This window comes from Primulina eburnea, chromosome 8 (assembly GCF_022965805.1).
Source record: "Primulina eburnea isolate SZY01 chromosome 8, ASM2296580v1, whole genome shotgun sequence".
Taxonomy (NCBI): Eukaryota; Viridiplantae; Streptophyta; class Magnoliopsida; order Lamiales; family Gesneriaceae; genus Primulina; species Primulina eburnea.
The window spans coordinates 8,023,939-8,051,195 of NC_133108.1; the positions used below are offsets into that span (position 1 = coordinate 8,023,939).

The 27,257-nt window shown below is 32.6% G+C and overlaps 3 protein-coding genes across 8 annotated transcripts; all 3 read left to right on the forward strand.

The window, feature by feature from the left end:
- Positions 1–5,999: 5,999 nt before the first annotated feature.
- On the forward strand, positions 6,000–10,036 carry LOC140838807 (uncharacterized). Of its 3 annotated transcripts, none has more exons than XM_073205374.1 (5): positions 6,000–6,198; positions 6,342–6,485; positions 6,856–6,931; positions 9,582–9,795; positions 9,881–10,036. In XM_073205374.1, the coding sequence occupies exons 2-5, from the start codon at positions 6,363–6,365 to the stop codon at positions 9,951–9,953; spliced, it is 486 nt and encodes a 161-aa protein (XP_073061475.1). In that variant the 5' UTR covers positions 6,000–6,198; positions 6,342–6,362; the 3' UTR covers positions 9,954–10,036. The 3 variants fall into 3 exon arrangements, with proteins under 3 accessions (XP_073061475.1, XP_073061473.1, XP_073061476.1); XM_073205372.1 differs by having other exon boundaries at positions 6,001–6,198; positions 6,349–6,485; XM_073205375.1 differs by having other exon boundaries at positions 6,002–6,198; positions 6,349–6,485; positions 6,862–6,931.
- A 6,938-nt stretch (positions 10,037–16,974) lies between these two features.
- LOC140838808 (tyrosyl-DNA phosphodiesterase 1) lies at positions 16,975–22,916 on the forward strand. 3 transcript variants are annotated; one of them, XM_073205376.1, is made up of 16 exons: positions 16,975–17,149; positions 17,227–17,412; positions 17,633–17,878; positions 17,969–18,133; positions 18,336–18,396; positions 18,937–19,013; positions 19,090–19,347; positions 19,769–19,858; positions 20,151–20,285; positions 20,997–21,146; positions 21,638–21,741; positions 21,896–21,949; positions 22,040–22,130; positions 22,314–22,391; positions 22,470–22,629; positions 22,723–22,916. In XM_073205376.1, the coding sequence occupies exons 1-16, from the start codon at positions 17,132–17,134 to the stop codon at positions 22,818–22,820; spliced, it is 1,971 nt and encodes a 656-aa protein (XP_073061477.1). In that variant the 5' UTR covers positions 16,975–17,131; the 3' UTR covers positions 22,821–22,916. The 3 variants fall into 3 exon arrangements, with proteins under 3 accessions (XP_073061477.1, XP_073061478.1, XP_073061479.1); XM_073205377.1 differs by having other exon boundaries at positions 22,482–22,629; XM_073205378.1 differs by lacking the exon at positions 16,975–17,149 and having other exon boundaries at positions 17,403–17,543.
- A 1,187-nt stretch (positions 22,917–24,103) lies between these two features.
- LOC140838809 (CRIB domain-containing protein RIC6-like) lies at positions 24,104–26,463 on the forward strand. 2 transcript variants are annotated; one of them, XM_073205380.1, is made up of 5 exons: positions 24,104–24,240; positions 24,901–25,067; positions 25,193–25,290; positions 25,374–25,458; positions 26,063–26,463. In XM_073205380.1, exons 2-5 carry the CDS (start codon positions 25,007–25,009, stop codon positions 26,248–26,250), a joined length of 432 nt encoding a protein of 143 aa, XP_073061481.1. In that variant the 5' UTR covers positions 24,104–24,240; positions 24,901–25,006; the 3' UTR covers positions 26,251–26,463. The 2 variants fall into 2 exon arrangements, with proteins under 2 accessions (XP_073061481.1, XP_073061480.1); XM_073205379.1 differs by lacking the exon at positions 24,104–24,240 and adding an exon at positions 24,281–24,645.
- The last annotated feature ends 794 nt before the right edge of the window (positions 26,464–27,257 follow it).

Sequence of the window (27,257 nt, forward strand, 5' to 3'; positions counted from 1 at the left end):
TCGTAATTTTTTTAGATTTATTAAATTATTAAAAGTAATTTTTTTTATTTTCCCGAAAATATTAGCGACGAAAATCATGATCTAAACGTCGCTAACATTAGCGACGGATATTATCATCTAACCGTCGTTAATTTATTTTAATCCAACCGTCGCTACAATTAGCGACGAAAAGTATGATTTAACCGTCGCTAATTAACAACTGTTTTATATTAATCGTCGCTACGTTTGTAGGCGACAATTTTTGAAAAACCGTCGCAAATTGTAGCTACAATTACGGACAAAAACCGTTGTCTTTAAGCGCCCTTTAACAATAGGGCTTTAACAACAGTTTTAAAATACCTACGACAACGGTTTTTCACCGTTTGTCGTAGGCCTTTTTTCTTGTAGTGCATGATCTTTATATTATCACAATTTATTAGTTATGACTTATGCTGGACCAACCTACGGTCTATGACCAATAGTGATGCATGACTTTTAGTTGAAGCTCATGTTGGACCAACCTATGGATCATGATCGTTTCACTATCCCCATGATAGAATCGGATACATCATATATGAAATATGGAGCCACCGGTGATATTTGACTATGGTTAAATGTGTTGTCACTAATGGCAAGTTGTAATTTAAAAACAAAAAAACAAAAAAAGAGAACGTGCGAAAGGCCACAGAAAGTTTCCTGTATGAGTACAAAGCTCGGGGTTTGATCCCTTCAACTTAAAATATCCACAGTAACTTTACGTGATCAAATTTTAAAATTAATAAATGTTGCAAAACAAACGAGCTTGGTCAGAATATTTATTTTCTATAACTTTAATTTTATATTTGAATCACGTCGGAGGCGTCTGAATGTGAACAAAATCGAAATTTAAAATTTTTATAAGAAACCAACGCTTTTCTGATTTTTTTTTAAAAAAATCAGTGTTTTATAAGTGAAAAAAAAAAAAAAAAACACACACACACACACACAGATATATATATATATATATATAAGATTTTTGAGCACACACACACACACACACACACACACACACACACACATATATATATATATATATATATATATATATATATATATATATATATATATATATAAGATTTTTGAGATGTGTGTGTTTTTTTTTTTTTATGTTTTTAGAACTTTTAATAATTTTTGAACGGTAAGAATGTCTTTATCGGATTGATGTTCAAACACATATTTATTCTTAAAATAACTTATAAAACTTTTTTATAATTTTTTTAAAAAAAACTTTATAAAAATATTTTATAAGTACTTATTTAAACGAAACCCTATTCTCCAAGTAACGTAACTTAGGCAAAAACTTGTGTGAGACGGTCTCACAGGTCGTATTTGTGAGACAGATCTCTTATTTGGGTCATCAATGAAAAAGTATTATTTTGTATGCTAAAAGTATTATATTTTATTATGAATATGGGTAGTGTTGACCCGTCTCACAGATTAGGATCCATAAGATGGTCTCACATGAGACCCACTCAGTAACTTATTATCTCCCAAAATTGGCATAGGGTTTTCAAGTTCAAGTTCAAATTTAATCAATTATCACTCTAAAATCCGTGGCATTTATAAGTTTGGAAATGATTTTTTTCCCGTTGTTGTACACGATGTCATGTCCCAAACTCAAAGTACAATATCAGCAAAGTTATGAGATATTAAGGTACCATTAGGTGCCAATTATAGAACATTATATTAGTTTATTAAAAAAATATTTCATCCAATGTTAGACTCAAATTCTACAAATGATTAGATTTATATATAAATCGCAATGTTATCCGTATATATTGATTTATCATACTTATATCATATATCATTCATCATCTCATCTCACGAGCCGAACAGTGGCTTAAAAATTAACGTTTCAAGAACAATAAACATTGTTTGTAGTACATAAATATCATAGAAAGCAGTAAAATTTTATTGCACGGTTGTAGTAGCATTATAATTGAATTTTAAATATTGAAAAACTTAAAATACTTGTCGTTATAAGAAGATATATATCAGAAGAAATCAAACAGAAATATTTGTGGTTGTGGTAACGGAAGCAATATATAACAACATCATGTCTTGATAGGAAATTCTGGACCCTTCTTTTATTTCTTCTTAATCTCGTTCTTATTTGAAAAAGATTGGAAGAAGCGACTAGACATGAAAATGACTCGACAAATTGGGGTACTCAATCAATGTTTTACGTAAAACAAAATTGACTACGATCGCTTTCATAAAAAATATGGAGCAAAAAATAAAATTTAAATAGCGCAATAATTTGTCCCCATTGGTATAACACATAGAAGCAGAAACTGAAATATTAAATTTGCTAATGAAAAACTAATATCAGTTTCTAAAAGTTAATGATCTTAAAAGGGTATTATTGATCATTAACGTACATGAAATAAATATATTGTGTGTATCAGGCTTTTAGTGATGTGACACTGTGTTGTCAACACGAGTGTACAACATGCTGCGGAAGTTAATTATAAACATACTTGTACAATTTTAATAAATAAAGGGTAGATTTAAATTATGTACAAGTATAAAATTTGTACAATGTCTCATGGCAAAAAATCACTCGAAAATATGTAGATAGTTTACACAAAACAATACTAGTGAAATCAACCAAACCAAATTCTTTGATACTCTGAGGAATTAAAAATTAATCAAAATATCTCAAACTAAAAATTAGATGCATAAACTGAAGTTTGCTCAAAACAAATAAAAGAACACTTTTCGATCAACAGTCTGTGTCATTATTGTTTTTCAAGCGTCTTCAACACCAATCAGCAACACGACATAGAATGGATCAATCACTCAAATTCTTCAACCCTGGACTTCGTGTATATTCAGAAAAACTCCAGTTCACCGAAAAGCCATCAACCGACTATAAGGTCCTCTCTATTTAAATCACATTTTTGACCTAAACATCATTTCATAAAAGAGTTCTAGAAAATATATAAACAAGATTTCCATTAGATATAAAAATATTTTAAACAAGGATAAACTATTTTGGAGACAAAAACCATATTAAAACCACTATCATAATATATAGAGATAAATCAAACAAGATCTTTTAATCCAGAAATGCAGAATCTTAAATTGATAATATCAATTTAGCAAAAAATAATAACGGAATAAATTATTCCTTTCCGATCTTACTAACATTTCCGAGCGACAGGTTCATCCACGATATGAGTGTAAAGCAATGTTTATTGATTAGGTTTTTCCATGTTACACTTTGAGCGTCTCTCCATAAAATGTGAGAGACTCACGTGTCGACTAATGATTTTGGGACATGGGGATTATTATTCTAGGACAAGTATGGAAGTCCCAAAGAAAGTATAACGTTTGTTATGCTTATACAATATTAATCTAAGCTTGACTCTCATGATTTAGGTATAATGTATTTAGCTCGATTAAAGATATTTTCCATTTGCGGTAGAAAGCCCAAATTAAATGGTGCGATAAGAAAGATTCCGTACTTCATTCATGGGCCCGATCGATAAGAACAAGCAAACTGTAAATATTTAACTAGTATTTAGTTTTGCGCGACGGAGTGGTCAGATCCATATTTAAAATAAAAAGTATTATTTTTTATGAATCAGATGAGTTGCATATATCTCTCATAACACGTGAACATATGTGATTTTTTGTGTTAATTTTAATGTTTTCAATTATTAGTTATATCACTTTATCATTTTAATTATATGGACCACTGCTTATTTATGATGCCACATCGAAATATTATTCTTTCACCATTTTTTTTAAACAAAAAGCTACAATTATAGTTATTTTTATTGAATTTAAAATGGTTGAACAATATAATACAATAGTTTAAATGGTTAAACAAAAATGGTTGAACAATATAATACAATAGATTAAATGGTTAAACAAAAATGGTTGAACAAATATAATACAATAGATTAATTAAATGGGTATATTTTATGGTTTAAATCGACTTAAATGAGAATACTCTATGTTTTTTTTATTAATGGAATAACAAATTCACAATACCGTAGATAGATATATGACAAAAATTTGTGTGAGACGGTCTCACGAGTCGTATTTGTGAGACGAATCTCTTATTTGGGTCATCCATGAAAAAATATTATTTTTTTTGCTAAAAGTATTACTTTTTATTGTGAATATCGGTAGGGTTGACACGTCTCACAGATTATGATCTGTGGGACGGTCTCACATCAGACTCACTCTATATATATACCCTCTCTATATATTTTATATTTACCTTCAAGTAATTAATTGCAAGAATACTTCATCTTAAGTTTGATTTATTAATTTTTACATAAATAGGTGTAAATAAAAATATTGAATAACTTAAATACTAAAAGAGAAAATAAATAAATTATTGAATTAATTATTAGAGGTCATAATCTCGTGTAGTTGCCAATTGGTCATCGTCTATCCATGGCACTTGTTGCTGGTCTGGTGACCCAACTCACCAAAACATGCATATCCAAAAGGAAAATTAAAGATAACTCCGAAGTTAATCATACGCCTTTTTTTAATAATTATTCGTACTTATTATATTATTAACAAAAAAATTCTATCACCAAATTAATTTTAATACTCTAAACTATATAGAAAACACAAAAAAAAAATTGTGGGACAAATTTCATATTTAAATCATTAATGAAAAATATTATTTTTATATAAAAAATTACTGATTATTGTGAACATGAGCATGTTTGATAGTCTAACGAATAAAAATATGTGAAACTGTTTTATAAGAAACCCGCTAGATAGAAAAATGATAGAGTTCAACATAATCTTTAAGAAATTATCGGAAATGTACATCTAACAATAAATATTTATTTTTACATGCCGTCTACCAGTTTTTGAATGGACTCAAATGTCGGAGTAAATTCGGATAGCATCTCCTAAATTAAAACTTTCTCGTAGATGATATTTAAATTAATAACATATTTTAATTATTATATTTATTATAAAATATATAAAAATATCTAGACACAAATATACTTCCAAATTCACGAAACGTCTATCTTTAATTATTATAATATAAATTATTACATATATAAAATTATCTAAATCTATGGCGGGTCACCTAGGTCGAGGCACGTACGAGTGTCTTTTGGTTTGTATAAAAAAACTTGGTTCATTTTGAATACATTGTTTAGGAAATAAATAATTTAAGAAAACATTTTAATTTCTTGAGTGGATTTGTAGGATAGCAGCTAAGTTCGCAAAATTTTATGTGAGACGGTCTCATGGGTCATATTTTGTAAGACGGTCTCATGAGTCGTATTTTGTAAGACAGATCTCTTATTTAGGTTATCCATGAAAAAATATTATTTTTTATACTAAGAGTATTACTTTTTATTGAGAATATCGGTAGGGTTGACCAATCTCACATATAAAGATTCATAGGACCGTCTCACAAGAGACCTACTCTTCTCTTTATTTCTTGAACATGGTTTTTTAAAATAGTTAATTTCAATGTTATGTTAAAAATCAATAAAATGGCTAAATATTAATCATCGATTATATTAAGGAAAATAACTTCTTTTTTTTACATGAACTTTCTATTTTTTGTTTACGTTCACTAACTTTTCAATTTTTTATTTTTGTACAATAAATTCTGAATTTTGACTATTTTGATCAATCTACTACTAGCATCATCATTTATTTTTCCGAAAATACTGGTTAAAAACAAGGCGATTAAAAATAAAATTTCCAAAAATTTGTGAATCTCTTCATTTTGAAGAAAAATCAAGTTATTCAGAAACAACTTAACATTAAAAAAAAAATTCAAAACAAACTTTATAACTTACAATCAGCGTTTTTTTTTGTTATTGCGAAAAATGAATTTTTCGATTATAAATATATGAAAATAGTCGAAATTCAAAAATCATTGTACCCCGAGACAAGAAACTAAAAAATTATTGAACCAAAATAAAAAGAAAAGACAAATTGCCGGTAAATTCTTTTTTCCTAATATAAATCATCGAGAGAAAAAATATCATGTACTAAATCGCTAATTAAACCTACGCAGTCGTGCCAAGTCACCAGCCCAGATAAAACAGATCCTACCTTGAAATCTGAAACTCCGTCTGCAACCTTGAATATTTTACATGCTCCATGCCAGAAAAAAGATTGTCAGAAACTTAAAATTTGCAGTCGAAGGAAAAAGCTCTGCTTTTAGTATTAATTAAGGTTTGAAATTTGAAGTCTTGCCAAATTCTTACAACTTACTCTTTATCTGCGCGTGTTTGTTCCATTTTCGGTCGGTGTTCAGGCTTCTTGTGCCGGAAGTGTTTGTGTAATTAGTCGAATGCTCTACTTCTGATTATTATTAGTTTGCAGGAGCTGTGAATTCAATGGGCAGTGATCATCGTAAATTGGAGGAAAAGAGAGCTTTATCCGATGATAACTTTGTAGTGGAGATGGAGCCATTTTCTCTTATCACTGACGAACAAATGAATGTCAACCCATCGTTTACTGTAAGTACTTTCAATTCAGATTAAATAACTGCGAGTCTCTGTGGATTCTAATTTTCTTGAATTTCTTATATCATATTTTACATTAATGTTTTGTCTATTTAAATAAAAATATAATTGATTCAATTTTCTGTTTTTACATATACAATATATAAACTTTTATCGAAATATATATATTGGATGAACTTTTTAAAAGGGCTTTATTTGTTTTTTTTTTTAAAAAAAAAAACGGGATAATATTTTCAAGATCAAAGTCGTAAAATAATGGATCTAATTATTCAATCCTATTTCAACCCTTTATTCATTGTATCACACGATGAAATGGTAAATTATCTTTTTATATGATTTTTGGTGGATATATTTACAATTGAAGTTGCAGAGAAACATTTCAAGAAAAGGATCGAGTAGAGTTGGCGATTCAAATCCTATCGGGAACCAAAGAGTCACCGGTATGCTTTCAATTTCATCGAGTGGTATACATGCATATATTATATTATATTATATTATATGGAGACTTCTTTTAAATCATCATAGTTAAATGTGTATTCAGTCTTTATCAGACCGATACTTTTTGTTCAGTTTTTTATTTATAAAAAATATATTTAGTCACTCTATGAGTCTACAATTATTTTTCAGATGAAATTCAGTAAAAAAAAAAACACATTGAAAATATAGAAAATATATATGATATTGCATAACAAAGTTTATATATGATACAAAAGATAGAATTTTGAATATAAAATTTGGAACAACTATATTAATATCAATAATTTGTACACTTTATTGTGTGTTCAAATATCATATTACCCCATTTGAAAGAGTTTATACTAAAATATTATATATTAGTGTTATATTTTAATGTTGAGTAGGTCTCATGTGAGACCGTCTCACGGATCTCAATCTGTGAGACGGATCAACCCTACTCATATTCACCATAAAAAGTAGTACTCTTAGCATAAAAAGCAATACTATTTCATAGATTATCCATGTAAAGATCCGTCTCACAAAATTTGACCCGTGAGACCGTCTCACACACGTTTTTGCCTTTAATGTTTTGTATCAATTTTCATCCTGAATAAACATGTATCATTATTATCAAAATTTGTTATACATTTTTGTGTATTCAAAAATCATATATTAGTGTCAGATCTGAAACATTTAATATTCGAATACAACATATCAATAACAAAATTTCCATGTTTTGTACCGAATTTTCATCCGAAAAAAGACGTTATTAATACAAAAATTTGTTATATATGTTTGAGGACTCAGAAATCATATATTAGCGTCATATCTGAAAAATTTACTATTCAAATATCATATATGAATATCAGTTTTTCAAGATTTTTTTTACTGAATGTTCATCTGAAAGACTTGTCATTAATATCAAAATTTGTTATACATGTTAAAATACTCAAAAAATCATATATTAGTGTCGAATTTAAAATATTTAGTTATGAATTATCATATATTTGTTCCAGATTTTCAATGTTTTGTACTGAATTTCATCCAAAAAAACATGTGGGATCAAGGAGTAAATTTTTTTTTCCTGTTAGTCAAGGACTCCAAAAAAAGAATCAATCTGACAAAGACTGAACACACATTTAACAACTGAGATGAAGATTTACTGATCATTTACCCATATATATTTAAGTTGCATTTTTTTTTCCCAATTTAAGTTTAACATGATATTTCATGGTCTTAATCTAATCTCACGGCGTGTCTCGAGTAAAAAAAAACATATATTTAATTATGGGTATCAATTCATGTAGGTCGGGTGAGTTTGAGTAGAATTGAGCAATGATATTACAAACAAATTATCAATTTTAACCCGAACGAACCTAATTAACTCAAATTTTTTTTTTTTTTGGCTATACAACATTAATGCTTTTTATTATTATTATTTTTAACAAAAATAATTCTCTAAATAGTATGGGCGGTTTGCAATTTTCACAGTACATCTTACAAATAAAATTAAATATAATAGACAAAATATTGTTTGGTTTAGTGTATTAAATAAGGATAGATTAATAGTCAAATATTTATCGTTAAAATTTTAATATGTTTTAATAATCATTTTGACCCGATTTAAGATCTAATTTTATTAATCAAATAGTTATCCATAAAATTGGATCTTAAACCGGGTCAAATGATTATTAAAACAACTTAAAATTTTAACGATAAATATGGACTATTAATCTATCCTTATTTAATCCACTCAACAAAACACACCTAAAAATATTGTGGCTCGAGTGAGTTCGGTTAACACGTGAACTGATTCTTAATTCAAATCAACTCGAACCCAATCCAATTCCAGACCATTCGTATCGTATGGGCTGTCGCTGTTGCTTTGTCATGTTCTGGCTTCCTTTATTTAAATAGAAGATAAAAATTCTATTTTCCAATAATTGCTTTGTTTGGTTGGTTATATTTTTTTTGGCATTTTTGAAGATTTAATTTTCCGAAATGAGTATTTCAAATATACATCATTACAGAATCAAATGCATATCTTTAGTTAAAAAATTTGTTATGAGTATCAAATCATATCATATAAATCATATCAGTTCTTGTCTCATAATTTGTTTTTAATACTGTATATTTCGTATTCATAAATTTTAATTAGGAGGTTGAGATGGTCACACGTGTCGTATTTTATGAGACAAGTCTCTTATTTGTGTCATCAATAAAAAAGTACTACTTTTTATGCTAAGAGTATCACTTTTTATTGTGAATATCGGTAGGATTGACCCTTTTCACAGATAAAGATTCGTGAGACCGTCTCATAAGAGACTGACTTTAACAAAAAATTGAAGGATGCAGATGATGTAACTTAAAATTGTTTTTAAAAAAAAAACACAGAAATGGTTTTGGCGTTTAGATAAATGTTATGAGTTGCTTTTGTTATTCCCAAAACCCAGAAATTTTGGCTTCTAAAAAAGAACTTAAAAGAGCTTTTGTAACCAAATTATATTATTATTTATTTATTTTTAAGAAAAAAACTTCTTTTTTTTAAAAAAAAAAAAACAATGTTTTTGCTCTCTTAGTTTCTTCAAACAAAAACACTCTTGAGAAATTTTTCCCATCAACAAAATCATGCAGCAACGTCTTTGTACGGAGGCAGCACGCCTGAGAAGGCAGCGTTAGTGGCGGCAGACGACTCCATCGCCCCTCCGCTCCACCATCTGATTATGATCTCCAATGGCTCCATCAGCAACACGGCGGCTGTAAAGAGCAAACTTCTGGCCAAGAAATTCAGTTTCCGCCGTCAAATATCAATTGATCCCAGAAGGATGTTTCTATTCTTTGCAACTATGTGAGTCAAATTAATTAAACAACTATACGATCACATGCTTCTTCTATTAGCTTTAATTTTAATGAACTTGCGTAATATGTCACAGGTCAAGCCTAGGATCCATGTTGCTAATCTATTTGACCTTATCCAGTGTCAGAGAGCTCGACGGCTGCGGATGAATATTTATTATCTTAATTAATCATATATTGTATTTATATTTATATAGTCAATTATCAATTAATACACACATGGATATTGCTTTTGTGGCAAAATTTTAAAAAAGAAAAAAGAAATCTACAAAAACTATTGTCAGGGTGAATATTGTTTTTCGAATATAGGAATGCGAGAAATGGTTGTCACCGTGGTCTCATGCACGCAATAAATAGTATTGACCCATTTATTATTTTTTGTGTTTACTATGAACTGTGAAATATGGATAATTTGTTTGCTAAAATACAAAAATAATAAATAAAGATGGAGTTTTCTAAATAAATATCAAACATATATCAAAACTTTTCTGAAACAAAACAAGGGGGATTGTGTAGGTTTTAAGTAATTATGAACTCACCAAAGTTAAGAGCATCTCCAACTCATCTCTATTTCGGAGGAAATCTCCAAAATAGAGTATGAGTTGGTGTTCCAACCCAACTCCAAATGCAATCTCTATTTTAGAGACTGCAACAGTGATTCTCTATTTTTGGAGGATCACTATTCATTTGAAGATCACTATAGAGATTCCACCAAATTACTGAATGTCATCATAACAATTGCAATATAGGCCTTTTGAAAATTTCTTTTAAGAAAGTATCACTGTTCTCGATCGACTAGTGACTTGAAGAAGAAAAGATCGACCAACACACAAACTTTGTCGATTCACACACCCACACTTAGGTCGACCAAAGCACCAACCAAAGCATGGACTTTGGTTGCTTTGGTCGACCAAAGCACATGACCAAAGCACACACACATGTGCTTTGGAGCACAACTCGACCAAAGCATGTGCTTTGTGTTGTGCTTTGGTTGACCAAAGCATATCATTCATGGTATGCTTTGGTCGACCAAGATAAAGCTTGGAAGTGGGTCGGTTTTTTTGATCAAACGTTGTTTTAATTTTTTAATGAATTAATTATAATTTATTATTTATAATAGTTATCAAATGGAACTAGTGAACAATTTAATGACAAAGAAATACATAACACAATTTATTACAAACACTTATTATCGACTTAATTTAAATTGATAAACATGTGATATTTTTAGACATAAAAACGTAGACAATACTAAAAGTGACGTATCACCAACGATAAAAAAACACACACACACAACAACAATAAAGATAAGCATATTTTTAGTTCATTGCAATCATGAGAGTAAATTAGTACGGTGGAAGGTCGGACTCGGATGGTGAAGTTCCTCCGAGGAACTCCCCAAACAGTGTAGAAGTCTCGTCAGAGCCATCCGCCGTCTCTATTCTTTTCTGCCAAATTTTTTGTTGTTCTTTTATCAAGTATGCACAGACTGATTCATCAACGCACATAGGGTTCATCCTTAGTATTTTATTTTCTTCTTTAAAAGCCATTATCGCATTCTTTTGTTTCTCAATATCAATGAGCTGTTGTCGATGTACCTCAGCATTCTCCATCACAACCACCATTTTCTCAGTACATTTGGCCATGGTGGAGATTTCTTTCAAGTGTTCTTCAGTAGCTTTTCTTTTGGCTTTGGCCTTTTTTATGCCAATTGGACGTTGAGAACTCCCTCCTGACGGATTATCTTCATCCAGGTTTATAGCAAACCCAGATAGCCCTGGATAATCGGATGTCGGTGATTCGGTGTTGGGAGATTAATAGTCAGACTGGGATGAGTCGATACTCTCGTGGTTTGGTATGAAATTAGGTAAAATAGCATTTGATGACCTAAACTTCTCTTGGTCCTTAAGCAAAGATCATACTTGATCCAACCGCCAAATCGACCCAACTGATTGCTTAAATAAGGCTTTTGCTTGATCCAACTATAATAAGGTATGAATTGTATCTTAGTCACATAAAGTAAAAAAATATAGTTTCACAGAAATATGATAAAAAAAATTAATTACTCACAATGTCTTTCTCAGAAGCACCACTTGGACGGCTAAGTTTTACCTGGCTAACACATGAACTAAAGTTTTGGACAATCTTGTTTATGTTGAACCAATGACATTAATGTGTTATCAAAATCTCATCTCTTTGTTAATTTGGACAATGGTGTAGCTCCCCCTTCTAATTATGTCATACAAGGAAAAGAATATACCATGGGATACTACCTAGCAGATGGAATATATCCAAAGTGAGCTACTCTAGTGCAAACAATCCACAATCCACAAGGTCCAAAGAAGAAATATTGCAGCACGACAAGAAAGTTGTAGAAAAGATGTTGAACGAGCATTTGGAGTATTGCAATCAAAGTGAGCGATAATCACTGGACCTGCACGAGTTTGGAGCAAACAAGTGCTGCATGATATCATGACAACATGCATTATAATGCATAATATGATTATTGAAGACGAATGGGAATTGAATGTGCCAGTCACAGATTATCGCGAGGCACCCATCCCAGATGTTGAAATGGCACGTGATGAGCATGTCCGATTTCAAGAGTTTCTTGCACGTCATCGTAAAATAAAAGATAAATCGGCTCACTATGCACTCCGAGATGCTCTTATTGACCATTTGTGGGAGGAGGACAATAATTCAGAATATTAGTATTTTTAATGGTCAATTTGTATGTTGTTCTTTAAATCATGTATCGTTTATGTTTGTCTTCATTTATATTTTATTTGTGTTTGATGAATGTTGTCTTTTGTTTGCAATTTGATGAAAAAATAAATGTATTGTTTTAAATAAACGAGTCGAATACACATGTAGTTATGTTATGTTTAGCGAATTAATTAATTTTAGTTAAATAATACATTATGAGAATTAATTAATTTATATATATATATATATATATATATATATATATATATATATATATATATATATATGTATTTGAAAATGAAATAAATTAGAGAAATGAAATATTTGGTAATATTTAAAATATATGGGTTGAAAATGAAATAAATTAAAGAAATAGAGTATTTCTTAATATTTAAAGGAAATAGGTTGAAAATGAAATAAATTAAAAAAATAGAGTATTTGGTAATATTTAGAGGATATGGGTTGGAGAAGATTTTTAAAAATAGAGATCATGAATCTCTATTTTAGAGGATAGATGATAAAAAATAGAGGATATGGGATGGAGATGACCTAAGTTAATTTATTATTACAGTGAACTAAAAGAATTTTTTTTAATATCAAAATTAAATCTAGTCTAGGTCTGTAGACTGTAATTCTCCTTTTATATATCTATACTATTATATACTATTATATTAAGTGTGAGGGCCTTAGAATAACTACCTCTTTGAGGACACCAAACTATTTAATTCCATAATTACCCTTCTTACCATACTTAAAACATTTTCAAGTCACTCCATATTTTAAATAGAAAAAAATCAAAATAAAACTTCTCTTTTAAATCGAACAACTTTTCTAAATCGAAAATATTTCGTGTTAATTATTTAATATTATTTGATCAAATTAAAAATAATAATAGCACATGCAATGCATGTGCATCTTTTACTAATATTTTATTAATGTTGAGAGAGTCATAGTAACTGTTTGGTCCGTTACTATAACCACAATAAAATTAAAAGTTTAACTCTATTTCCATTTTTTCTCGTAAAGTGATCATGAAATGTGATTAGTGGGAAATTACTCCCTCTAACCAGTTTCTCCTCTCCCACAAAACCGTCTTTTAACTTTCACATATTTTGTGGATTTCGATTTTGATTTCGATTTTTCTTTCTTGCTTTTTTAAACCCCATCACTAACTAAGGAGGGCTTCACTTGGTGTCGCAGAATTCACGGTTTAAGTTTTTATCTATAATTTCTTTTCATTCATCATCTGTCAAAACCATATATTTTTTTGAGTATGATAGTTTTTTGAATTGGATACTCATTATTGATGATGTTCATATAGAATGGGTGAGTTGGGTGGAAAATCTACCGAGCAAAGATGGTCTTCTTTCAATGTGAAGATTTTTGACTTGATGGGATCAGTATAGCCTGACCTGATGGGATGAGCCCAGGTGGTCTAGTTTGGAGGGATGAGCTCGGGTAGCCTGACCCGATGGATGACCCCGGGTGTAGTGACCTTCCCTGGCCTTACAGGATGAGCCCGAGTGGCTAGTCCGTGAGGACCTTTGATAGGGTAAGATGAGCTCGGATCAGACGATCTGCACACACTCAACAAGAAAATGTCAGCGGGGTGCCGAAATGATTTCCGACATGGCTACTCTTACGCTTAAGTCAGTACAAGGTTCACTAAATAGAGAGATAATTTATTGAATGGAGTAGAATGCAATATATCTTTCCCAAATGAACAAACTTGAGTATTTATAGGGGAGAAGATGACCTCTATTATAGTGCATGGACATTATTCCTGATTAGACATATGCCTATGCTCTGTCTTCTAATAATTGCCGTGCCCTGTCCTCTCTCAGTAGGCATGACGACCCATACTATTCTGGTCTTGTCATGGGCACTGATTGTCATTACTAATGATGCATGATGACCCATATTGTTCGAGAGAGAGGACCCTGGCCGGGCGAGATGAACTCCGGCTAGGCTAGATGAACCCTGGTCGGGTGAGAGGACCTTGGCTAGGCTAGATGAATTCTGGTCGGGCTAGATGAACCCTGGTCGGATGACGTGAACCCTAGTCAAGGGAGAGGACCCTGGTTTGGCTAGATGAATCCTAGACGGATGACCTGAACTCTAGCTAAATGATGATCGATGTATGGGCTCTACTCAGATTCTCGAGAGCAAATTAGAATTTAGTCTTGTTTTTTATCATTACTTTCGGCCCGATTCCAAGGATGACAAATTCCTTTCTGGAACATCACCACTCATCAACTCAGAAATGTAAGCAGGTTTCATGGATGTAAATTGCAATGATAACCATTCGTGAACAGGGCACAAAAGAAGAGGTACAGATCACGAAAACTTGAATCTAAGTAGTTCATTTCCTTATAAACAATATTTATTAATTTTCAGCATTTTGATCGGCACTCTGCACCCATAAAGTTATTAATTTCATGTAATTTATGAAAATGATTTCTTTCTAAGTGTGATAATCTTTTTACTTCTTTCGGTTTCTATATTAAGTTGTGTAACTTGCACTGCTCCGTGCATGGTTCGCCGGAACGGTTGCGGTGCTTGGAACGGCAACTACCGTTCAAGTTCCAATGTTATATTGCGGAACGGTTGTATAAAAAAATCAATAAATTCAAAAAATTGGTAAAAAAATTTAAATATAAATTACATCATACTAAAAAATAAAATATATGAAGTTATTACAAATTAATATATCCATACAAAACTATTTTACAATAATAGCACCATAAGAAATACACACTAAAAATTATAACATACCAAAGCTAACACCATGAAGAGTGACGCGGAGGAGCGAAATCATTTTTATATTTTTCATCACTATCTCGTAGATTAAATTGATTTCGAACATTTGAATATTGACGTGATTGTCCATAGAGATATTGATTAGATTGAGATGACGAAAGATCATTAGAATGGGATGACTGATTTTGTAATAGTGTTTCGTCAATACGATTATAGTATCTGAATCCACGATACACAGTAGAACTATCAGCTGTACTTGAAGATCTATACTCAGGACCATGACGTCCAACACCCCGCCATATAGATGATGAAAATTCATTGTATCTATCACCATATATTGAGACGACTCATAATCAAATCCACGATGTCTAATTCCATGTGTACCAGATGTTGAAAAATCAAATGATCTATCAAAACATAAATGTTATAGCCTTATATCTTATCCTTCTAATGGAAGTGGTCTCACAACAATTGGATCAATTTACAAGACATTATACTAAAAACCACAACTACTGCCACAATTTTCATACCGTTTCTGCACTTCCATTTCCTATTTGGCTTAAAAGCAACTTTCTATTCTATACGTTCATTTCCATAATTATCAACTATGAAATATAATACTAATAACATAACCATTCTATTACCATTCCAATAAACATAACCATCTACAATAACCATCATCATACCTTACCGTAATGAACCATGAATATCTCATAACCATATTTTTTAAACACCAAACCGTTCCGCTCGGCCGTTCCGTTCCGCTTCGCCGATAAATCGCCGAAAAAACGTCGAAAAACAGCGCTACAAGACAATCACCGATTTGCCCTGGAACTTTGGAACGGCGGTCACCGTTCCCGTTCCGTTCCGGCCGTTCCGACCGAATAACGGCCGTTCCGACGAACCATGGCTCCGTGTATGATGCAGGGTCGCGAAGACATCAAATTTGGGAGCAAGATATATTAAAATATGCATATATTCATGTATTATGTTATACACGCAAGATATATACGCTCGATAGTATATAATAAAATCTTAGTTATTCTGAAATATCAAAATATTCTTTAAAGTAATTTTTTTTTAATGAAACATAAGAAAATATTTTCATTTGATCTCGTAAATGTATATAAAAATATAAAATGTAAGGCTGTGTTTGGTTAATAAGATTAAGTAGGATAAATTATTTTATCTTATTTTATTCAACGTTTGATATGATTTTTATTTAACCAACTCAATCACTTTTATAACTGATTAGTTGTATTACGTGTGATTAAATAATACCTTCTTCCTATGTAGGATTATTAATCATTCCTCTATCCCTACGTTTTTTCCAATTTTACCCTTCCTCCTTCACCACGGTTGAACCACCTCAGCTGCTGGACCATCGCCGGACATCGTCGCACTGCCGCCGCCGACGCCGGACCATCGTCGGAATGCCGGACCGCCGTCACCGGAGTGGAAGAAGAAAAATAAAGAAGAAAAGACAATTTTGTTTTTTAAAAAAAAATTCAAAATTATCCTACACTTAAAAATCTTATTAAACAAATACTATTTTATATCATATATTATATTTCTTCGACAATCATTATTTTTTATCATTTATATATTAATCATTATTTTTTTTATCTTCCAATCAAACCTAACCTAAGTTTATTGAGTGAAGTTACTTTTTTTTTGGAAAAGTTAAGGAATCGTACCAACAGGCAAGAGTCTCGATTCATCGGGGAAAAAGAAAATTTCGAAATGCCAAAACCCCAAGTTCTCGACCTTCCATGGCTCCATTAGCGTGGCTTCTGTTCTTCTAAATTTATTTCATTTTTTGAACCTTTGTTTCTCTCGCACGCTTTCGATTCCAAGTGGCAATGGCCACCGTTCCACTGGTAAGTGAAAACTTCATCTTATTTAGTTTTTATATTAGGATTTTATGGTTTACGTCCCCTTTGTTTCTTGTTCCAAGGTTGGATTCTTGGTACCTTTGAACAATGATCTTGAGGAAGAAAATGGTTCTTCAATGCCCAAAATACCAGTTTCGGCCGGCGTTAATTATGTCGGCCGCCAGTGCATTCCCACCGTCGATAAGCGCCTTAGCCGGAGACATCTCACCATCAATTCCTTGGATGATGGATCCGCCGATGTATTTGTTGTATATTCCTCTCTCTCTCCCCCAGTCTTGCTGATGTACCTTCCAGCGTTATTTTGGTTTTTTCCTAGCAAATGTGCACAATTGTTTTAGCTGAAAATACCAGATTCTTGTTTTTGCTGGAGGAAACAGTAGTATGTTCTTGCATATGTGCCTAAGATGTTATATCAATATTTTGCTATCTTTCTTCTACACAATATTTCATTAGACATCTTAAATGTAGGAAGGAACTAACCCAGTTGTTTGGAGGTCCAAGAATGAAAGAAAGAAGCTTTTGTCTGGAGAAAAGTGGAAGATTTTTCCTGGTGATGTCATAGAGTTGATACCAGGTAATTACGTTTTCAGATATGTGTCTTCCATTAACAAGGAAGTGGAAACATCCCCAAAAACTAACAGAGAGAAAAGGCCTTTGAATGATGGAAGCAGTGACTCCAAAGAACATGCTTTTAGTAGCAAGAAAATGCAAAAGGTTCCGCATGATACTAATGTGCTACAGGTGTCTTTAGCTTATTTGTTCTGGGAATGGTATTTTTAACTACTTTATATCCCTGCTATGTAGGCTGCTAGGGACCATAATGTTCTGGGGCTTCAGGATTCATCGGAGGATACACTTTGCTTTCAAAATTCGAAGTATAAGTTGCCTTTAGCATTTAAACTATTGCGAGTAAAGGAATTACAAGAGTGGGCAAATGCAAACACTGTTTCTATCAGTGATGTGGTTCGAGTAAGAATCCTATACCCACTGCACAGTATAATTGCAGTTGTTTGTGGTTAGAGTATGTCGTAGGTTTAAGCAGGTGTGGCCAATTTCAACTTTTATTCTTGGAGCTTAACTAAATAAAGGAAGCTTAGAGCTCTATGGCTGAAGGGGATTAATATGTTTACCTACTAGTGACTTGACTTTTACTAAAGGTTTTGTCTTGCAGGGGGATGTATTAATAGCTATCTTATCGAATTACATGGTAGACATTGATTGGCTACTTTCTGGTGGGTTTTCTTCAGCAAGGTCTTGTTCTCTGCTTGGTGATATTACATGGAGTGTTAATTTGTTTGTTTGAAGTTTTGAACTTGAAGCTCCTTCTTTAGTTGAATTAAAATCACCATGCCTTAATACATCTTATTTTTTCTAGACATTCTAAAGCATGGGGAAAGAAATATTACAATTTATTTCAATTTTTAATGAAGCATAGAAATTCAAGTGTTATATATTACTACAGTGGTTGGTCTTTTCAACCTATTGTGTTGGTCTGTTTATTTAACGATGATGTCATGGTCTAAATGATAGTTTTCGAAGGTGATGGATTCAGTGCTTTTTTTGCTATACATAGTTGCCTAGGAGATTCTGATAAAACCAACTATGTTGATTTTGCAAAGAGTTATGTGACTCTTAGTGCTAGGATCAGTATGTGTTAGGCGCTTATTAGTATGAAGGAACATCACGAACAGCCTTGTTCATTGATTGGTTTTAGTGTATGGTGTAGCATCAATTCTTCCTAAATTGACTGGATTCTTTCCTTTTTGACGTAGCATGTCCGACAATTAAAAGAGTTCCTCACGTTTTAGTTATTCATGGTGAAGGTGATGGTACGCTTGAGTATATGAAGGTTGGCCGATACCTTCTTATTAAATTTTCATGTCACTAATATGACTGATTCATTTCCTTTTGCCTATTATGTTTAGAGAAACAAGCCTTCTAATTGGATTCTCCACAAGCCTCCTTTACCAATTTCATATGGAACACATCATTCCAAAGCTATGTTTCTTGTCTATCCTCGAGGGGTCCGAGTCATTGTTCATACAGCTAACTTGATATATGTTGACTGGAACAACAAAAGCCAAGCATTGTGGATGCAAGATTTTCCATGGAAAGATCCAAGCAGTGCAAGTAGTGGTTGCGGATTTGAAAGTGACTTGATTGATTACTTAAGTGCATTGAAGGTACTACCATCTATATGGCATATAAAATCAATGTGAAGTAGTGGTTAACGACATACATGAACTGTTCAAGATTCTTCCCCTTTTTTCTTGGTTCTTCCTAGTTGAACTGCTTATATGATGTCAGTTTCAAAATTTAACTGGTCTGCTTTCATGAACAGCATTATTCGTCCTGATGTCATGAGAAACCAACGATTAGCTTGGTGTTAAACTGAGCATGACCATTTTGATAGGAATCGTGCGGATTACTCATCCGCTTGTTTTGTAAAAACTTTAAGTATTAATAATATCTAGTTTCTTCTCAAAAAAAAAAAAAAAAACTGAGCATGACCAAGAGGCTTTTCATTTGTATATTTCCCATCATTTTCATAGGCTCGTATTGGAATTAGTTTATCTTAGCAACATTTTTTTCTTTCCCCTGCAGTGGCCTGAATTCAATGCTAATTTACCGGCTATTGGCAGCTTTAGTATCAATGCATCATTCTTCAAAAAATTTGATTACAGCAGTGCAGTGGTATTTATCTTATTCTTCTCATCCTTTTTATTCTTGTCTTTTTGTTGTATTATACTTCCATGGTCAATATTAAATATGATGGATGAATGAATGATAGTCATGTAATCTTGATAATTGAGAGTCGGGTAATTTCTGAATGTTGTATTTTGTCCTGAAAAAGATGTAAAATGATACCACCTTTGATTTGAGTTGTAAGTGTATCCTTGTATAAAATTTTTAATATGATATGCAACCTTGTTGGTCAAGATCTCTATTATAATTATCCTGACTTAATTATCCCTGTCCCTCCCAGGTCAGACTCATTTCATCTGTACCTGGATATCATTCTGGTTCCAGTATAAGGAAATGGGGACATATGAAGTTGCGAACCATCCTCCAGGAGTGCACCTTCGAGAAGGAGTTTGAGAAATCTCCTCTTGTTTATCAGGTTATTTTTCTTAGCTTTTTATGCATGTCATGAAATATCGTATTTTGGTATAAACTTAGATGAGTATAGGTATTTAGTACTGCTGATGCCACTTAGACTTTGTACATGTGACAAATATGCGAAATGTACGCTTTCGATGGTGTGTTATCATCTCTTCACTACCTCTATGTCGTTTACCCCCTCCTATATTCTAAATTATATACTCTTAACTAACTAATGGTTGAAAGCTTGAGAATTAAGGATGTATTTGGGGTTTGGACAGGCGCTGTTTTAAAAAGTGAAATTTGGTTGTTTTTTACTCTAAAATTATGTCTTTAAAATAGCTGAGATTAATATGCCTAGGTTGTGGTTTTTAGAGCTTTTGCTTTTAACTTTTTAGATCTTTGTACAATCAAAAATTGTTTCTGTTTTTTCTTCTTTAAACTTATATTTAAATAATTCCAGTTTAATAATTGTTATTAAGCTAAAATGAAAAATTTCCCACGTCTGTAGGCTGTAAATAATTGACATCCATGAGGTTTAGTTGGCTTTCTAAGTATATAGTCTGAACATTCCACATAATACTTAAAATCAAATTCTTGAGAGGAAATATTTCATGCAGAAGATAGCTTCATTTGACTTGTACTTCGATGCACCGTCCGAGAAGTCTCCATGGAGATCATGTTCTACTTCTGATTTCTCTTGGGTCGTTCTTTTGCTTTCTTTCTGCAGTTTTCTTCACTAGGTTCTTTGGATGAGAAATGGATGGCTGAGCTTGCATCTTCAATGTCGGCAGGAATGACAGAAGATCAAAAGCCTTTGGGACTGGGAAAGCCACTGATAATATGGCCAACTGTGGAAGACGTCCGTTGTTCTTTAGAAGTAATGCCAGTGATGTCATGTTTAAGTATTTGATGCTATTTGGGTCTGAAATTTGATTAATTGACAAGTAATAAATGCATCTTTGATAATCGAGAAAAGTAACGTGTAAACGTACAAATATCCCTCACAATTGTATCTAAAAAACGGTCCCTCATTTTTTCTATAAAATGAGTGAAATGATGTCTTTGTTGTTTTCCCCTCTCTTATCCAGGAGAGAATATGTAGCAATACTGTGATTTTGTTGATCAGAATCATGCATTTCTTTTTTTATCTGGTTGTCAGTGTGGTCTTGCCGTCACCGCTGCCTTAAATGTTCTGGAATTTCTTGGCATGCAATTTTAACGATAAGAGCACGTGTTTTTTTTTTTTTCCTTTTCAAATAACTGATTTACACATTTGTTAGCATGGCAACGCTGATTATTTATTTAAACTTCTCTGTTGCCTTCAGTAACTGAATGAAGGATTACATAAATTTTTGCTTTATTATCAAGGGCTATGCAGCTGGGAATGCAGTTCCAAGCCCTCTGAAGAATGTAGAGAAAGAATTCTTGAAAAAGTATTGGGCAAAATGGAAGGCAAGCCACACAGGTCGATGGTATGTTTGAAATGCATCTTGCTATGATGGTTCTTGAATAGTTTAATTTGGTTTATGAAGCAATTATTTTGTCCGTTTCTTCAATATCCTTCAATTTCATTTGTGTGAAACAATGAAAAAGTGGACTTGTGTTTTTGCCCTTTCATTGTTGCAGTCGTGCAATGCCTCATATAAAGACATTCACACGTTATAATGGTCAAAACCTCGCGTAAGAGTCCACGCCAGTGCCACTTTACTCGAATTCAATACCTTTTCGGCTACTCACTGTTGTTTAAGACTCCGTCGTTTTGATGAACAGATGGTTTCTGCTTACTTCAGCAAACCTCAGCAAAGCTGCCTGGGGAGCTCTTCAGAAAAACAATTCCCAGCTGATGATCCGTTCTTACGAGGTCACTTGAATAATTTCACATAAACCATCATTTGAAAAATCTAACCAACTATTAAATGGTTGAAATTGATGTTCCTCGTCATGCTAAGACGATAATGATACCACACTGATATTACGATTGTTCCCTTAATTATTTTAACTTAAAAGAAACTGATGTCTTCTTCATGTTCCTCAATTATCCCAGCTTGGAGTACTCTTTTTGCCTTTGTCAGGCAAATCTAAATGTGTCTTTTCTTGCACAGACGACGAAAGTAACTCAGAGGCATGTGCTGATATTTCTCTATAATTCTTTCTGTCCCTGATTGTGTTAATATAACAGTTTTACTCTCGGCTTTGGCAATATGATTTTCAGGGCAAAGGTGCGTCAGCAAGAAGTTCTGAGGTGCAGAAAGCGAAACTGGTCACCTTGGCTTGGAAAGGAAACTTTAAGGAAGAACTTAGTGATGTAATTCAATTACCCGTGCCTTATGAACTTCCTCCAAGGCCATATTCCTCTCAAGGTTGGCCTTATGTTCTCGATTCTATTGAAAGTCATATGTTGCTCTGTTATCTGCATCTAACCATAACCTCCTTCGAAAACACCTCGTATCCAGATGTACCCTGGTCGTGGGATCGAAGGTATACAGAGAAGGATGTGTATGGCCAAGTTTGGCCCAGGCAAGTGAAACTGTATACTAGTCAAGATTTCTGATCTGCTTCATGTAAAGCTGTTTCTTCGTCAATTACTCAATATCACAGGCTTCAATCTTTATTATTTATATGCTCATTGACAATTCAAAGATTTTTATACACGAGGTTAATCATAAAATTCAGGAAGTTTATTAAAACTAAATATAAATTCACTTTCTAAAATAAAACCAAAACTAGTTTAGTAATAATGGTCTATTTTTTGAATCACTCCATAGAAACCCAAGATTTGTCACATCCCCGAGAAGGCAAATTTTTATTCATTCATGTGTGACTGATTGTTTTATGATAAATTGGGCACTGCATCTCTATAACTTTGAAGAGATAAATCGAAGAACCAGTTGAACTAGTTGATTCTAGCCATCGCAGAGGAGCTAGGGTCGACACTTAGCCTTGTAGAACTAGGATTTAGCAGAGTAAAGTTCGGAGTAGTTTTGGGTTAGTTCATGGATCACGATTGATTATCAAGAATCGGAAATATGCTATGTCGTGAATCGCAGATGCCCGCAGGAAGTTTGGTGAAAAGAGCGGTTATTTGTGAAATTTTATATGAGAAAAATAAATCACAATTTCGGTTCTGTAAATTCTCTATTTGCAATTTTAGTTTTGTACGTTATCAAATTTCTGTTTTATTTTTTCGTGATATTTTTTTTACAATGTTGGACATTTTCTAACGTTGGCGCACAAAAATTGATAAAAATATAGTATTAAAAGTAACTTTGATGAAATAGTGGATGAGGTAAAATGACTAAATTGCAATTAAATGAGAGAATTTTTTAAATCGTTCATTGTTTTTGTTTAATAATACATTATCTAAAATTAACCCATATAATATAAAAACAAAAGGCCAAACTTAAATTTTTTCAAAAAAGTACATCAAAAATTAGATGTTTGTTTTGGTTGTCGAGAACTTTCGTCCATCGTTAGCTAATATCAAATAAATAAATTGGTCAACCTACATCAAAATTGCGGTTAATGAGATCATCAGCTAGCTGCCTTATTCGTTCATGAGTGCTGAGGTGCAAGAAACATACATAACCAAACGTGGTGACAACCTTCCTATTCTCGGAAGGGATTGAATGAATCTTATTTATTTTTTTTAAAAAAGGAAAAGGGTATTTTAAAATATTAAATTTAAGGTAAATGTTTCGGAATTGTTCTACAAGGAAATGTTATGGGATCAAGCCTTGTTATATATATATATATATATATATATATATATATATATATATATATAAAGTTATCCACTTGCTTTGACACAATATCATCAACAAAAGATTCTAGCCTTTGGGCAAGAAAATGGTTGGCCATGATTAAAGAGTAAAGAATGAAATTAGGATACATGTTACTGTTACAATGATTGGTGTCGTGGACTGAGACGAACAAGAAGCACCAGAATTTCACATTCTAGCAACTGTTCACAGGTTTCCTTGTATTTGTGAATATTTTGTACTTTTGACTATAGATAAATAAATATGGTTTTTTGTTTTTTTTAAAATAATATTATTTTTACTTAACTGTCTCCCTTTCCTTCAAATCCACCAACCCTTCTGTGGCAGGTGGTGTTGGTAGTTCAGTTCTTGCTTCCTTATCTCCCTGTCTGAAAACCACAGACCTCTCAAATCACACGACTGTTAAATGTTAATGCCACCGCTTCTAGTTCTTCCCCTTTAGCTTCTTGAAATCTCTAAAAATCCACAAACTTTCTTGATATTTTTGTTCAGATTCGGTTTGCATGCGTGTTCTATTTTTGAAGATACGGGCCGGTCATGAATTTTTACTTGGGTGGAGATGAGAGGAAAATTCTACACTGAATCTACTTTGTCGAGGTGTATTATCGACGGCCTATGTTCTTTTCTGTAACAGTTGTTGATTGCATATTTTGATCCAAAATGAACTGTTTCATGCACATTGTCCTTTTGCTTTGATACTTTGCTCGTGAGTTGGGAGTGTCGGTATCCAAAAGCTAATCCCTTGGCCACATGCTTGCTTTGATGCCGAAATTCTTTTTCTTTCAACTTTTCCAGACTCGAGACTGTAATTTTATGAAGTGATATTATAACTACCATTGAATTCTGTTTTAGGCAAAGGAACTGATAGCTTTTTATCCAGTTGCTCGGCGCTTTCTCCGACACCGTGCTTCGAATTCTTAAAAGGGTCGTTGAATTGGAGCTGTACATCTTTTCCATAATGGGAACCAGGATCAAGGGGATCTATAAAGGATTCAAACACACACTCTCTCAAATCTTTGGTACCAATCTCCCCTTTTCAACTCTATATATATATATGTGTGTGTGTCTGTGTGTGTGTGTGTGTATTGAGATGTTTTGTGTTGATTTTTTCGAGCAAGTGTGGAATATTTCTTTATTCTTGTAGTTGTTAAAGAGCGTGAAATGGAGATTGGGTATCCAACGGATGTCAAGCATTTGGCCCATATCGGGTGGGATGGCTCCTCCGGGAATGCTCCCACTTGGGTATGTTATCTATCGCATTTCGTTTCTATTCCTACAATCCCGATGAACTTTCTTGCTTTAATTTTATTTTCTCATTGATGCAGATGAGTGAATTTAGGACAGTGCCTGATTTCACCGCAACTTCGATTGGGAAATCTGGTTCTGGCCTCTCTCCATGGTCTTCTGTGGGTGGGTTCTTGGTTTCTTTCCTCCTCTTTAATTACACGTGTGGAGCTTACTAGTGCATAGATTGAGAGGGGACATTCGGCCATTTGTTTTCTATATCATGTGCGATGTCTGTTTCGTAAAAGATAAAGTTTGTCACGGGTTGCATCTTTTACTTGAATAAGGATGACCCAACACCTGTTTTCATTTCTGGGAGAGATTAACGTCAGGCCTCACTTCCAACGGGATAAGATTCAAGAATGAATTTTGTGAACAAGAGACGATACAATGTACAAGTTGCGGTCTATACCATTCTGTCATCTTATCTTTTGTCCACGAGCCAAACAGTTAATAGAAAGGAAAACATTGGCTCATTTGTCCCAAGTTGTTCACTAATTGATGCGACAAAAGAATGAAAAAAAAGAGATCCATATGGTTTAAGACACAATTATAAGAAACTAAAGCAACTCCTTGTAGGAACAGATATAATAAGTACTTGATGTTTAGGTGGTATCAGTTGCTTAGTTGCTTGAAGCATACTCCGTTTAAGTTTGTGATCATTTAGCTTTTTCGAAAACTGAGGAACGACGGGATTACCCTTATAACTTTGTGATCATTGTCTAAACAGATTTTGGCGAAATCGCGCGGAAGCAATCAGAAGTTGAGACCTTTAAAGAGCAGGCAATGACAGGACTTTCTAGCGTAAGGAAGCAGCAGAAACGGAAGAAATCTAAGTCTACTTCCTCCCCAAATGACTCGGTTTCTTCCTCGTCGACTTCGAGAGCAGCGAAAACGAATGCCAAATTAATTTGTTGAAGGCCACACACACACTTGGATTGGTTCTGCGTTGGAAAACAGAGTTTAGAGGCTGTGGTAGGTAGACTAGTTGCGCTAGAGAAACCGAATCGATTATGTTTCCTTTGCTTAGTTTTCGTTTTCGTTTGAATCTCTCTTTTCTTGTAAGCAAAGCTCTGGAAAGCCTCGTGCAAGACCGGGAATGCTTCTAATAATGGCTTGTTTGATCTTTTACATGAACGATTATTATAATTTTGGTAATCATTAGAATATGTATAGAAATTATTTTCCAACTCATTCCTTTAGCTTGCCTTCTATATCTACCACCATGATTAAAAAAATAATTAATAAAATTCTAAATTGATTGTCAAGTGCCCAAATAAATCTAATTGAATTTGTTATCGTCAATACTATATGTAATGAGTAGGTTTTTCGTGAGATGATATCAATGATTTATATTTGGATCAAAAATAATATTTTAACATAAAAAATAATACATTTTATGGGTCGGGTCGATAAAAGATTCATATCACAAAATTGACTTGTGAGATGGTCTTATAAGAGTTTTTGTGATATGTTACACTCAAGTCATAATGGAGAAAATATTGTTTTGATACAACTTTTAGAATCTCTCAATTATTTTCTCGGAGAAAATTCGGTACAAAATATTGAAAATTTTGTACTAATATATGATATTTGAGCACAAAATATTTCAAATCAGATACTAATATATGATTTTTGAGTATTCAAACATGTGTAACAAGTATTGATATTGATGACACTTTTATCTTGGATAAAAATCGATATAGAATATAGAAAATATAGTATTAATATATGATATTAGAGTACAAAATATTTCAGATCTCATAACAATGTATGATTTTTTAGTACCCAAATATGTATAATAAATTATCAAAATCGGTACAAAACATTAAAATTGTGACATTAATATATGATATTTCATAATCAACTCTTTTAGACCTGATAATAATATATGATATTTGAATATACAAACAAATGTAACAAAT

Excerpts from the sequence above, each read along its gene's own strand:
- LOC140838807 (XM_073205374.1), top strand. The coding sequence starts at position 6,363 with ATGGGCAGTGATCATCGTAAATTGGAGGAAAAGAGAGCTTTATCCGAT. Across the intron at positions 6,486-6,855 it reads ATGTCAACCCATCGTTTACT|TTGCAGAGAAACATTTCAAG; the intron begins GTAAGTACTTTC and ends TTACAATTGAAG. Across the intron at positions 9,796-9,880 it reads TTTCTATTCTTTGCAACTAT|GTCAAGCCTAGGATCCATGT; the intron begins GTGAGTCAAATT and ends AATATGTCACAG.
- LOC140838808 (XM_073205376.1), top strand. Across the intron at positions 19,859-20,150 it reads TTGATTACAGCAGTGCAGTG|GTCAGACTCATTTCATCTGT; the intron begins GTATTTATCTTA and ends TGTCCCTCCCAG. Across the intron at positions 21,742-21,895 it reads GCAAGCCACACAGGTCGATG|TCGTGCAATGCCTCATATAA; the intron begins GTATGTTTGAAA and ends TCATTGTTGCAG.
- LOC140838809 (XM_073205380.1), top strand. The coding sequence starts at position 25,007 with ATGGGAACCAGGATCAAGGGGATCTATAAAGGATTCAAACACACACTC. Across the intron at positions 25,291-25,373 it reads CCGGGAATGCTCCCACTTGG|ATGAGTGAATTTAGGACAGT; the intron begins GTATGTTATCTA and ends TCATTGATGCAG. Across the intron at positions 25,459-26,062 it reads CTCTCCATGGTCTTCTGTGG|ATTTTGGCGAAATCGCGCGG; the intron begins GTGGGTTCTTGG and ends TTGTCTAAACAG.